The sequence below is a fragment of the Odontesthes bonariensis genome, chromosome 11, assembly GCF_027942865.1.
Source record: "Odontesthes bonariensis isolate fOdoBon6 chromosome 11, fOdoBon6.hap1, whole genome shotgun sequence".
In the NCBI taxonomy this organism is placed as follows: Eukaryota; Metazoa; Chordata; class Actinopteri; order Atheriniformes; family Atherinopsidae; genus Odontesthes; species Odontesthes bonariensis.
In genome coordinates, this window is record NC_134516.1 from 16,168,402 (window position 1) to 16,182,219 (window position 13,818).

Sequence of the window (13,818 nt, forward strand, 5' to 3'; positions counted from 1 at the left end):
ACAACATTATCCAAACTGACTCTAGGTGGGACATGCATATCAGTCTCACTAATAAAGTCTTCCCAATGCCCTATTCTGCTGTTCAAATCCCCACAGACATAAACAGCATCAGTGTCTACCAGATTTTACATCTGGACCAATAGGTGATTATACAGTCCATGTGCATCAGCCCATGCTGATCCCTCCGGAGGAAAATAACAAGAAAAGATTATAAAACAGTACTCTGACACTAGATGCTTAACCTGTAAACCAATTATACCATCTATTGATATATCCAATAAAGGTATTTCAGGGTATTTCATCCAATAAAGTTCTGAAGTTCAGTTCCACCAGTCTTTCGGTGTGAGGCTTGGCTGATCGAATGTAAACTCTCCTGAACTTGTCGTCACTTTTCAGCCTCAGTTTCTTGCGCAGCACATCCACTTTATCCTGCACAGAGCCGAATTCCACCTTTATCGTCCCGGGCCGTCCTCCTCACTCTCCCAGCCTTTTGGCGGCCATCACGCCGCTGGACTCTCCCACTGTAGCTCCTGGATAAGCAGCTCCTTAACAACAGCCATAACGTTTTCCCCTGCCACATACTGTACGCCAGAGATGATCACCGAAACATCAGGGTCAAAACGAATACTCGCTTTGTTTTTCACCCCATCCAACTTGGCTTCCAGAAAAAGATACAGAAAGTTATAACATTTCAAACAATGATCTTTCTGAGCAGGAAAAGAGTAAGTTGCATTGGCCGGGAATCGAACCCGGGCCTCCCGCGCGGCAGCCGAGAATTGTTTAGCTAAACGGCCCTAAACCAAATCCCATTCATTCTCTATGGTAGTGCTAAACCACTACGGATGTAATATACTTTCGACCACTACGTGTTTTGGCGCTGTTTCGCCTTTTTCTACAGGATGCCGATAGAAAGTTTTGAAAAGTTTTCCCAGTAAATTTCCATGAGAACGGGACTGCGCTTCGCTGATTTTCAGAGATTTTTACGTGTGCTCATCGATAAAAGGTAAGGACATATTAATGTGGATATATATTGAAAAAAGTACATCATGAAATGACGTTCGTAGTTCATAGTAACTGCTAATAAAATACAACTTAACGTTTTACAATGATACGCCAAATGATGAATGAAAATTTTCATTCATATTCATCCATAGGCTTTCATGTTATAACGGTAAGCTATCTGGTCATTATTTGAGAGTTATTCAATTTTTTAACGATGTGTTGACTTAACGCCAGCTTTAAGAAACTGGCGCTACCAGTTACTGTAAGCTACCAGTGTTACTGTAAGCTCGCGCTATCGTTGTTACTGTATATTATTTTTCACCCGCCTTCGTGGATAGATATTTAAAAAAAGTACATCATAAACTTTAGTTCGAAGTTCATAGTAACTGCTGATAAAATACAACGTAACGCTGTGTAATGATACGTCAAATGATGAATGAAATGAAACGTAAAATGATGAATGAAAATTTTCATTCATATTCATGTATAGGCTTTCATGTTATAACGGTAAGCTATCTGGTCGTTATTACTGAGTTATTATTTTTTTTAACGATGTGTTGACTTAACGCCAGCTGTAAGAGGCTGGCGCTATCGGTGCTACTGTATGTTATCTTACACCCACCTTGTGTCGCTAACGCATCTTAGGACTCCGGTCTTTCTGTCCAGTTAATATTTATTATTTACATAAATGATACATAAATGTAATGACATTACATAAATATTGATTATTTTTTTCTGTAGGCTGTGTATCAAGGGATTACTTTTGATTGTTTTTGGAATAATACAATTGGAGTAAAGCTCCAGAGTGACAATTTAATTATTACTCAAAGTATTTTTCCCTCCTCTTTCTTTCTTATACACACTAAAAAATCTGTGCACTCATATGCACACACTGTCCTATCTCTCTCTACCTGTGCCTCTGCTCTCATCTTGACCTCTTTAAGGATAAGATGATGGAGAGTAACAGGTTTTTAATAGGACTATCCTTTGAGCTAGAATATTAAAGTTGATGTGAAAATAACATGTAAAATACATATGTCATTAGTATTTTCTCAAAGTGGAATCTAAAAACCAAAAATTAACTGTTTACTTTACTGTTTCACAGGTTAAGATGCAGAAGAAAACTATTTTCTTTCCTGGGAAAATTCAAGTAGTTTTCCGCAAGGGGCCTCTTGGTTTTCCCCTCCAGGACCCTTCTCCTGAGGCCAAACACATTAAGGATGAGAAGAGTCTTCAAGATAAATCTGCACCCATGAGAGCAGAGCTTGTGCGACAGAATGCTCTGAGTATGGTCCGTCTGAGAGGTGGTGATGTCACAGATATGACAGAGGTGCATGGAGACTACATCCTGCAGTTTGGCAAATATAAAGGGAAGTCTTTTAGGTGGCTTTTGGAGAATGATGTTGGGTATACTTTGTACCTGATTAAGAATCTCCAGAAGGAAGAGGCTTTAGGAATCAGTCAAACTGAGGGGCATAACAAAGACAGTCTCTTCACATTTGTGGAATATGCACTCAGTTTTACAGAGATTCAGACTACTTTAAATGTTGAGGGTGTTGTAGCAGCATCTTCTGAAGATGATCAGCTGGTGGGCTTCGGCTCCCGTAGCAAAAGCACCTGGAAGGAGATATGGGACAGCAGAGCTGATGGCTTTGCAGACTTCATTATTAAAAAGAACTGCCTTCCAGGGACACGCATGCACAAGCTGCAGCATTACCTGCGGGAGAAGCAGCACAGAGCCTCTGTTTCCAGGCCTGCTGTACGTGCACCAACTAAACCTCTGGGCAAGTTATTTTGTAAATATTCTTATTCATATCATATATATATCATATAACATTTTTCAAATTAAATCGAGCATGATATGTGGTCATTTTGAACTGATTATAAATGGAACCAGTCATTTTTATTCCTTTTTTTGTACAGTGATGGATGAAGATGAGGAGCTGGAAAGTGCCATGTTGAGCATCTCACCATCAAAGGTCCTATCTGAAAGCAGTAAGTCCATTGTTATCACAGTGGCTGGAAGACAGAATCGATGATGGGTGAGTCTGTTTTTTTATTTAATAGTTCCAATACTTATGTCTCTGTTTCTCTTTGTGATCAGCTGCTGTGCCATCAGTGGCAGCAGCCAAAGAGGAAGTTTCTTCAGCAGCAAAGACAGGTTTTTAGCTCACAGGTTTCAGGATTGGAGTGTGACTCTCTTTCATGATGAATGACCCTCCAAAACTGAAACTTAAACTCATTTTGTTCTGTGTGTTTTTGCGTTTGGGCCATGTTCCGGCCATGTTCCTGTTAAATATTTGGTTGTATGCTGCTGTCACTCTTATTGTCATAAGGACTATGAATTGATCCAACCAAAATGAGGGTGAGTATAGATTTTTGTTCTTCAGTTTTGTTATCATTGAAACAAATCAAGCAATGCCCAGCATCACTAACACTTGAATGCATGCTTGTTCACTGAGCCACATTGCTTCACTTGCTTGGACAGAGAAACAGTTTAGTTTGCTATGTGTGTGGGAATTAGATATGAAAACATTGTGAGACTGTTTATGAAGCTCTGAAAAGCAGGAGAAGCAAGCTAATGGCTGTTTGAGTTCCTACTAACATCAACTCTTTACATTCACCATGAATATTTGAATGACCGATGCTTTTTCTGTTGTAGTTCCATCTTCGACTCAGTCCAGACCTCCTGATACAGTTGATGAACTGCAAACATCAACAGTTGACGGTAAAAATCATTCAATACTGTTATTTTAATCAAATGTTGGGTTGAATATGTGGTTAATTTTTCTAATATTTTTCTGTGGGTCCACTCCCAGCAACTGTGAAAAGGAAGACACCTGTGCCCCTACCACCAGAGCTGTCATTCCTTGTGACAGAAACTGCAGGCTCAAAAGACACAAGAGCAAAGAAACCATCTGAGTCATTCACAGGTATGTTTCCACTAATATTCCATGACACATCTGTTTAACGCACAAGTCAGTATAGTTTCAATCACCACTTTAAAATGATATTATCACATTATGGTGCTCTGGGGTCTAAAGCCCACCGGTGGGCATTTTTAACACATCTCCAAAAACACATCTGTAACTCTGTGAGTTTTTGTCATTGAAACATATAAGTGACACCATTAAAAACCTCAAAACTTCTAGTTTTCAAATATATATATTTTTAAATAAATTATATAGCTGGCCCTTTTTAAAGAGAGTGAACAGAAATCTTTGGATTTTCTGTAGTCTCACACTGCAGCAGCTTCCTAGGCCACACCTATCGCTATTCACATGTTAAGTACCAGGTGATTGAGTGGCTATTCACAGGTGAGAACACGTCCCATTAAGCCAGCATGTGGGGGAGGCAGCAATGTCCTGCCAGGGACAGACAATTATCACATGGAGAGTGACAGGGGGGTGGGGGGGAATCAGGGGTGTTATACACCCATCTAATTAGTATTCAACTAACAGAGACACTGACTGGAGTTACAATTACTTTTTTACAGTTTGTGTGAAAACAACAAAACCTTTCTGACTGCACTTTTTACTTTTATGCAGCCAACACTTTTGTTTACAAGGTTCAACCTTCAAAAGTCTTGGCTAGATACATTTATAGTGTGTTTTCTTGCACTGTTTGAAGACCTCTAAAACTTGTTTTTTGTACAGTTGTGTTTCCCCTCAATTTAAAAAAAATTTGTTTGTAATACATTCACTTCACTCTCATATTGTTTTTTGTTCGGCTTTTCCGAATACAACCATATATGTCACTTTTGCATAGATGTTTACAGTTAGTTGAAATGCTTGAAAATGTCAAGGTGGTGACAACTGCCTCAAAGTCTCACAAAAAGATGTCACTTCTTTTCAGATTCCAACACAAGTGCTACTTGCTCCTCTGCATCCAGAGCACTTACTTTTAAGGAGAGTACTAAAGATGGTAAGTATAGAAAGCATGTAAACATTTTTTTAAATGTTTTTCTTCACTCTATTTTAGCCATTTTACTCGTTCAGCCTAAAAATATATATTTTCTTTGTTAAGTCTCTAATTACAGTTGTGTCATGTCTGAACTTCCTCAGCAGAACCACCCATCCCTGTGCCTCTGCCAGAGCGTGACCATGACATGAGCAGCTGGAACTGTTCCCAACATCAAAAACTATGGATGAGGACAGAGCTTCAAGATCTTGGGCTGTGGCCTGGGTCTCGCCCCGTGCGTAACCCAGGGAATACAATTTCACTGTGGCGTCTTCCTCCACAGCCTGAACTAATCGATACAGTCGCTGAGCTCCCATCACCCAACTTCTTCCAGCTCCATCCATTTTTTATTTGGAAACCTGAAACCAAAATTATGGGTAGATTAAGAAACAATTACATCCTTCCGTGTCTCCATGGCTGTCCCCATCCACAGGTGGTTTCTTCAGGTGTGGGCAGGCCTCGAGTAATTGTTGGCTCCAGTGGTCAATATTACATCTTGTCTTCACGACTGTGCTGTAAGGCCTGTCGGAGGAACTGGTTTGCTGACAGTCCACGATGGCTAGAGAAGCTACCAAAAAGATTTACAAACCTTCTCCCTGCATTTCTCACTTACAAGAAGGCAATTTGCAAGTCAGTAATGGATGAGCTGAGGCGCTCTGGCAAGTCACCAACAGATATGGCAAAGCAAGTGAATGAGCTCATGCGTCTCAAGTATGAGCGAGCTCATCTGGCATATCTGCAAGCCATAGAAAGCGTTTGGGATGCTGAGGCTGGCGCGCATGGCCAGAAGACGATAGGGCAGTTTCTGAGGAAGGAAATAACACCTTATGCTTTTGGCGGATACGAAGATCCAGACGGCTGGTGTGGAGTCTTTGTTTCCAGTTTCTACCTGACTGACTGTTTAATCAGCGAGTTCAGACATCAAGAGCCAGCCATGTCTCAGTTTCTGAAAGGCACTTTTGGGCACGTGCTCAGATCCGATCACACTCGGAAAGTTGCAAGAAAAGTAACTTTGGCATCTGGGGTCATGTCCAGTTATGCCATCATGAACGAGAACTGGATGATACTATCCTGGGTGATGGTTCAGTCAGAATCAGACAGGTCCTTGGAACCAATGTACAGAGGGTTGGCCAAGAGGTACAGTGATGCTGGAGTGGAAAAGGCAGGCTACCACTGGGTAGACAGGTGAGAAATGTCATCTTCTCTTTTTACTGCCTTTTTAAACTACTAATGTTGTGCCTGTTAAGGTTTACATTTGAGCAAATTAGGGTAAATGATGTAACATATCTCATATCTTTGCATCTCGCATTTAGGGATTGCTGCGCTGCATTTAAGATGCCAAACTCCATCCCAGGTGAACATCTAGACTGGGATGCGTGGAAGACTACCCCTTCCCACATTGCTGCAGCAACCTCTGGTCACCTGCAAAACAGATGTGCCTCAAGGGCTCAATACAACACGGAAATTGTTGTGAAACTGGACTTGTTCCACTGCCTGAGGCGCTTTTCTCAGGAGTGCACGTCGGAACATCATCCGCTTCACAGCACTTTCTGTCAGCTCCTCTCTGCTGCCTTCTCTGTGGTGGATCAGGAAGACCTGAAAAGGCTAAAAAAGGCCTATGAGTTCTGCAACATCCGTCCGGCTAATCCGACCAAGCAGCATGTACGTGAGCACTGCAGGACTCAGATACCACCACCCAGAGAGCTGTTGGAAAGGGTTGAGAATGTGCTGAAACATTTTCACCTAACCAAGGACCCAAATGATGTCTCCCTGTACAAGCCATCGATGCTGAAGACCTGGCGCATACAGAGGGTCCACATTCTCCGCGGGTGTCTTAGTGACCCTGAGCTGTCTGACGGAATCATGTACAGGTATGGTGGAACTCTTCAGCTCAACCACATACCTGGAGAAGGTGCCAAAGTCCCACTTTGGATTCCAGTCAGAGGCACATCACAGCAGGAGGGGTACCATTTCCACCAGGCCCAGTGGATTACAGGAACCCACGTGTCAACTGAACTGTTCCAGGCGCAGGGCATGACAGGTGTGGCCCGATGGAACTTTCAAAGACTCGTGGACCTCAAGCAGCCAGATGTCATCCTGCCTGCTGTGTTTGATCCAGCATTAATTGCTGAGATCAATTGTGCCTCCAAGAGGGTAACAGGGCAGGAGAAGTATCCAGCACTTCACCATGACGGAGCAGACACTGGAGAGAGGTTTGGCCTTGAATACCAAGAGCCAGACTGCCGTCCAGTCCCTCTGGACTGGGACAAGCACAGAAGCAAGAAGAGCGAAGAACAACTTGCTCTTTTGCCTCTGTCGCTTGTGCAGACACCCTCCCCCTCCAGAGTCGAAGCTCCAGATGTGATGCCCTCTACCAGCCACCCACTCTCTGCTGGTGAACCCTCTGCTCCAGGAAGGCAGGAGATGCAGTCAGAGACCAAGCAGGAACCTCTAGCTACTGCAGGTAAATAAAGAGAATGTTTTAGACACATTTCTTCATTACATCATCACTGAATAACATGAAAAAGAGAGACTATTTTTGAATACAGATTTTTTTAAATTTCGTTACAGAAACGTCAGGCGCCACACCTCTCCCTCTGAGATCCTCACCACGGAGTGCCCGCATTGGACCCGTTAAAACAGGTGGACGGGTCTTTGTCCTTGACCACACACGCTGGACAACACCAATGAAAGAGGCAGTTGATGGCTTGCTGCAGAAATTTCATGGGGAAAAGGACATGTTAAAGCTTGTGGATCAGCAATATGCAGATGTGGTTCAACAGGCTGCCACAGATCCCAACAGCTTGCTGCACCCCACAACCAGGCTACACATCTCCCGCTATGTGAAGCACCGGGCAAAGCTTTTAAATGCCAGTTCTTCGCTCAACACAAGCCCTGAAAAATTACTGGAGACTCAGCAACTGTGGCACTCTCTTACTGAGGGGAGTAAGACTGCCACAGTTCCTGTAGTCACCATTGACCCTGTACAATTTAACCCCCCAACAACTTCATCACCTGCACCCATGACACAAGACTCCATTGAAAGAATTGTGCAAGGAATCCTACAGACCCAACAGCACCAACAGTCACAACAGAAACAAAGACAGACAAAGAACTGTCTCGCCTGTGGACAGCCTAAGTCCAGATATGGGACGGATGGATCCTCAATACATTATTTCTTCCAACAAGGGCCTGTGCGGTATTTTTACTGCTCCACCAAGGTGCACAAAATATATGCTGCCGAGGGACTCTCAAACCCCAAAATGTCATTTGAGGATTTTTCATCCACTCCGTTCTTTCTGAGGGAGCTGGAAGACACAAAGAAAAGAGTGGAAGAAAAAAACGAAAAAAAAAGAAAAAGAACCGACTCCCAACAACCTGGCCGTCTCTGTCGGTTCTGCCATGTGGAGCTGAAACAGGGACCAAACAGCCCACATATTCACACCAACTTCCCTGGAGTGGCAGGGAAGTACATCTACTGCCCCTCAAAAGTCCATGCCCTCTATGGCAAAAAGGGAATGACCAAAGAGATGAGCTGGATGGACTTCTCCAAGTCTCCTTTTTTTGAGGAGGAAAAAAAGAGATGGAAAGAGGAGAAGAAAAAATGATCTTTCATAAAATATCTGTATATATCTGTATTTGTTTATTCTGATTTATTATTATTATGTAAAAAGTATTATTTTGTTAGTATTATTATGTAAAAAGTATTTTAAAATGTTTGTGTAGAGGGACCTTGATACAAACTTTGGTCTCTAAATGATTTGCCTCATGGTTTTTATTTCTGTCTGTCACAGAGAAGGCCAATTCAGCAGGTCCATCCTGGATCTTACATTTTGAGGGATCTAAAATCAGCAATTTTAAGTAATAAATTCTGACAGTGATAAAAGTACTTCTATCCTTCAGTAAAAACACTGATTCCTTTTTAAAAAGGTTATTTTAAAAGTAAAGATCTTGCAGAAAAATCTTGCAGATTTCCTGTAAGAACAATTTTTCATTGCAAACATGTTTGCTAAAGTATTAGCTACAAGTTGAAGTGCATAAAACCGTCTCTTGTCTCACTGTTCAGCCTGAATATATATATATATAAAAAAAATAACATGTAAAGCTTTTAATTCACTAAATCATATTTCAAATAGTTTATAAATAATAGACCACCAGTAAAATACAATAAATGATTAAAATACTAATAATAAACCAACAGAATTATAAGTACAATTAATAACAAAGTGGGATTCATATTTATTGAATCAAAAATAACTGTTTGTCTTAAAATACAAACAGCTAATTTGATTCAATAAATATTTAACTTTGTCACAGATGGGATTCGAACCAGGGTCGCGACAATCATTCAGAGTTTGGATCAGAACCTCGGACAGCACCAAAAATGGTGCAATTTCATTGGCTGTCACTGTGTTACAGCTATACGCAACTTGCCCCCGCGTGGCAGGCGAGAATTCTACCACTGAACCACCAATGCTCACATAAGAAAAAAAAACACGATCTGAAATCAGAGAATTCCGAATCATACGGACTCATAGATGATGCCAATTCCTTTGCCAATTGGGAAGTTACAGCAGTTCTATTCCACCAATACATGCTGTGACTGCTAAACTAGTTAAGCCACAAAGCAGCACAGCTACGAGCACAGTGGAAGCTGGAGCAGCCCTGAAGAGACCATTCAGGCGGACACTTCACTTCAGGAGTGGGGACAAAGACAGATTCAAAGAGGCGAAGTACAAGTTTAGCAAGAGCATTGATGGTTGTTGAGGACGGTATCAGTGAGGGAAGACAGGCCCTGGGATTGAAGCTGCTGTCTTTTGGCTACACGCAACAGAGCCAAATCAGCTGCATCCCACTCGAATACGCACGTAGACAGATGTGACTTAAACTGAGGGTACAGTTGATGAGCATCTGTTGCACATCCCAGCGCCAGACGGCGCATGAATTGCCAGATATCAAGTCTTATGGAGAGGGCTGGTCCCCCGCTGAATCTGGCCTTCAGCTTTGTGTCCTCTGCCTCAGCACAACAGCCACAGTCCACATAGAGGGCGACAAGAGGATCCACTTGAGCCTGCTGGTACCTCTTCACCAAGTCAGCTGCCATCAGGTCCAGGCCAGCTCCCTCCTGAGCGGTCAGCACACTCATGAGGATGTGGCCATGCTCATTTCCCAGAGAGGTGAGCCAGAGTGCAGTCCCCTTGGTCTTTCTTTTCAACACCTCACAGGAGACATGTCATGTGGCAGCCTGCTTCAAGACCTCCAATATCATTCCACACCTCCAATATCAATCACACCGTAATAGTGATTTTTGCAAGTTAATTATTTTTTAAAAATGACCAAACACGAGAAAGAATGCTCAACTTGAGCGAGAGCTGCTGCAACTGCTGCCGAACAGGGCGAGCGGCGCATCATGCATTACAAATCAACAAGTTTTTGCACAACACCACTTTGCCGATTACAGACAAAACAGAACCATAATTCCACAATTAATTATGCATAAGGTTTAAGACAGTTCAAGACACAGAAACGGATACAGAAAGTTCTAACATTTCAAACAATGATCTTACGGAGCAGGAAAAGACTGAGTTGCATTGGCCGGGAATCGAACCCGGGCCTCCCGCGTGGCAGGCGAGAATTCTACCACTGAACCACCAATGCTCACATAACAAAAAAAACCACAATGGAAAATCGGAGAATTCCGAATCATAGATCATAGACGATGCCAATTCCTCCATTGGGAAGTTACAGGAGATGCAGTTCTATTCCACCAATACATGTTGTGACTGCTAAACTAGTTAAGCCACAAAGCAGCACAGCTACGAGCACAGTGGAAGCTGGAGCAGCCCTGAAGAGACCATACAGGCAGACACTTCACTTCAGGAGTGGGGACAAAGACAGATTCAAAGAGGCGAAGTACAAGTTTAGCAAGGCGGTGAAAGAGATATTTTAGGCTAAACGACTGTACTCTGAGAGGCTCTAACACCAGTTCTCAGCCAATGACTCTGCGTATGTCTGGAAAGGGCTTAAGCTGGATTTACAGTTGACGTGTCTGTCACGGCGGTGGCGGACCGTGACGTCAAAATGAGGTATCAGGCCTGGCGCTTGCCTTGAAAAGACGGCGCATCGCGTTGTCGTGCACCAGTTGATTCTTGTAACTTGGCTGCGCCGAGAATGACAAACCGGATGGACCAATGTGAGACCAGGCAGTCAGGAGGTGCGTTTGTGCAGGCAGCTGTACCAAACTGCAGTGAAACAGCACAGGGAGCATGTAAACTCCCAAAACTTTGAGATTGAGATTGGCAGAACTTTGGGGAAAGAGGGAGAGTTCTGTAAGAATGTGTGGAAGAAGCTACGGGACAGATACGTGAAGGCAAAGAAGAGGGCAGAGACTCTGCTGATGCCGGGGGCTTCAAACCTTCACCTCTTTTCACTGAATTAAAAAATTAAAATGATCCGAATACTGCAGCAGTATAATTAATGACAGTATTCCTGCTCTTCATTGTTTTCTTCTCCACTTTCGTCGTTGTAGAGTAGCGGTAACCTTCACGTAGCAGCGCCACCTCTGTGACGGAGAAAATTGCAACGACTAGCGCATCGATTTGCGCCACTATATTTTGCGGGCACGAAATTGTGACACATTGTTTTGGGCTGATCCAGAGAATATGACGAAGCATGTTGAACCTACTCATGTCCAATCATACTCGGTCAAGTGTGAGTCCAACCTATGAGGCTATAAATACAAATGATAACCGGAAATCGAGGTGCAGTCTGACAGACTTCCTGCGGGAGCTCTGTTCCACTGAGCCCAGCGCTGATATGCTTTGACGTGTGACTACAAATAAACACTTCATTTTCACTTGAATTACTCCGGTCCGTTCTTGAGCTTCCAATTAAAGAACCGAATCTAACATCATCAACACCGCTCGCGCTAGCAGACGCGGCAACCATGCTAGAGCCTTAAGGCAGATCACCAACTACAAGCCCAAGCCCCCCACTCCATAAACCAGGCGTTCCCAACGACCGGGCCCCGGACCAGTACCGGGCCGTGAGTTGTTAAGAACCGGGCCGTGAAAACCCATTCAGAAAAAAGAGGGTGTATTTGCCATAAATGTACTGCATTGCATTTTGATAATTACCCTATTACTTGAAAATTCAAACCTCTTCATCACGTATCACCAGGCAGATTACTTTATTTTTAATTGTATCGTTATAGCCAATATGTTACGTGTCAATGTAAACATTCTAATTGGCGGAGATGAGGGTCACATCTGCACGAGGAACGGCGGGAACGCAGAAGGAAACCATGGAAACCATGAAGAAACAAACGACAATGGCAAGTTTTTTTACCAGAGCTGCTGAAAAAAGGCCCACAGACAGCGAAAATAATGAAGAAACGAAAAGAAAGAAATCCAAATTCAACCGAAAATATGACGACAGTTACATGAAATTCGTTTTCATCACATCTGGGGACGCAGCTGCTCCTAATCCACTGTGCGTTGTGTGCGGAGAGAAGCTAGCAAACGAAGCTATGAAACCATCAAAATTACTTTGGCACCTGGAGACGAAACATCCTGCAATTAAAGACAAGCCAGTTGAATATTTTGAGAGAAGAAGATCAGAACAGGACAGCCAGCGGCAGATGATGAAGTCCGCAACTGCAATTAATGTAGCTGCATTGAAGGCATCATATGTGGTCGCGCATCGTATTGCAAAAGCAAAAAAGCCCTTTGACATCGGGGAGAAATTAATTCTGCCAGCAGCCAAGGACATTTGCCAATTACTTTTTGGTGAAGCTGCAGCAAATAAAGTTGGACACGTTCCTCTCTCCAATAACACCGTTAAAAGGAGAATAGATGAGATGGCGGAGGATGTTGAAAGCCAGCTTTTGGAAAGATTAAACGCATCCAAGTGGTATGCGATTCAAGTTGACGAGTCCACGGACGTGGAAAACAAGGCGGTTTTACTCGTTTATGTCAGATATATCTATCAAGATGACTTGCAGGAGGATTTGCTGTGCGCCTTGAACCTGCCAACTAAAACTACGGGAGAGCAGATATTTAAGGCCTTGGATGAATACATGTCCGGTAAACTCAGCTGGCTGGAGTGTGTTGGTGTGTGCACCGATGGGGCCGCAGCAATGACCGGCCGCATATCTGGCTTCATCACCCGCGTAAAAGAGAGGGCTCCACACTGCGAAGCCACTCATTGTGTCATTCATTGTGAAGCGTTGGCATGCAAGAGACTTTCACCAGAACTCAACCAGGTCATGAAGGACGTAGTTGTTATAATAAATTATGTCAAAACACGTGCGCTGAACACACGTATGTTCGAACAGCTTTGTGACAGTATGGATGAGGACCACAAACGGCTCCTGCTACACGCGGAGGTCAGGTGGCTGTCCAGGGGCAAGGCTCTCAATCGTGTCTTCGAACTCCGCCAGCCGCTGTTGGTATTTCTGTCCGAGACCCTCCCCGCTTGCCGACCACTTCAAAGACCACGACTGGTTGTCAAAACTGTCTTACATGTGTGACATATTTGCGCATTGCAACGAGCTCAACCTGTCACTTCAAGGTAAAACATCCACCGTGTTCAAAGTGGCCGACAAAATTTCAGCTTTTAAAGCAAAACTGGATTCCTGGCCTAAAAGAGTGGAGAAAGGTGTCTGTGACATGTTTCACACATACACGGAGTTTACAGGAGAGGACGGATGCCCACACCTGAGAGCGCTCATCCTGGATCACCTGCGCGCACTGTCAGCGGAGTTTGAGAGATACTTTCCCTCCGCGAAGGACCCGAGGGTCGGAAAGGAATGGATACGAGATCCCTTTACTTCCGAAACATCATCTCTCCCATCAG

The 13,818-nt window shown here is 43.5% G+C and overlaps 1 protein-coding gene and 1 non-coding gene across 2 annotated transcripts; one reads left to right on the forward strand and one right to left on the reverse strand.

The window, feature by feature from the left end:
- Positions 1-765: 765 nt before the first annotated feature.
- Positions 766-8,723, forward strand: LOC142391712 (uncharacterized). The gene is made up of 8 exons (XM_075477716.1): positions 766-2,786; positions 2,926-2,997; positions 3,107-3,730; positions 3,822-3,935; positions 4,858-4,926; positions 5,067-6,147; positions 6,276-7,426; positions 7,534-8,723. Exons 3-8 carry the CDS (start codon positions 3,640-3,642, stop codon positions 8,568-8,570), a joined length of 3,543 nt encoding a protein of 1,180 aa, XP_075333831.1. The 5' UTR covers positions 766-2,786; positions 2,926-2,997; positions 3,107-3,639; the 3' UTR covers positions 8,571-8,723.
- A 1,826-nt stretch (positions 8,724-10,549) lies between these two features.
- Positions 10,550-10,620, reverse strand: trnag-gcc (transfer RNA glycine (anticodon GCC)). The gene has a single exon. It is a non-coding gene; the product is annotated as a tRNA-Gly (tRNA).
- Positions 10,621-13,818: the final 3,198 nt, after the last annotated feature.

Coding starts and splice junctions, on each gene's coding strand:
- LOC142391712 (XM_075477716.1), top strand. CDS start 3,640: ATGACCGATGCTTTTTCTGTTGTAGTTCCATCTTCGACTCAGTCCAGA. Junction 3,731..3,821: donor GCAAACATCAACAGTTGACG/GTAAAAATCATT, acceptor GTCCACTCCCAG/CAACTGTGAAAAGGAAGACA. Junction 6,148..6,275: donor GGCTACCACTGGGTAGACAG/GTGAGAAATGTC, acceptor TCTCGCATTTAG/GGATTGCTGCGCTGCATTTA.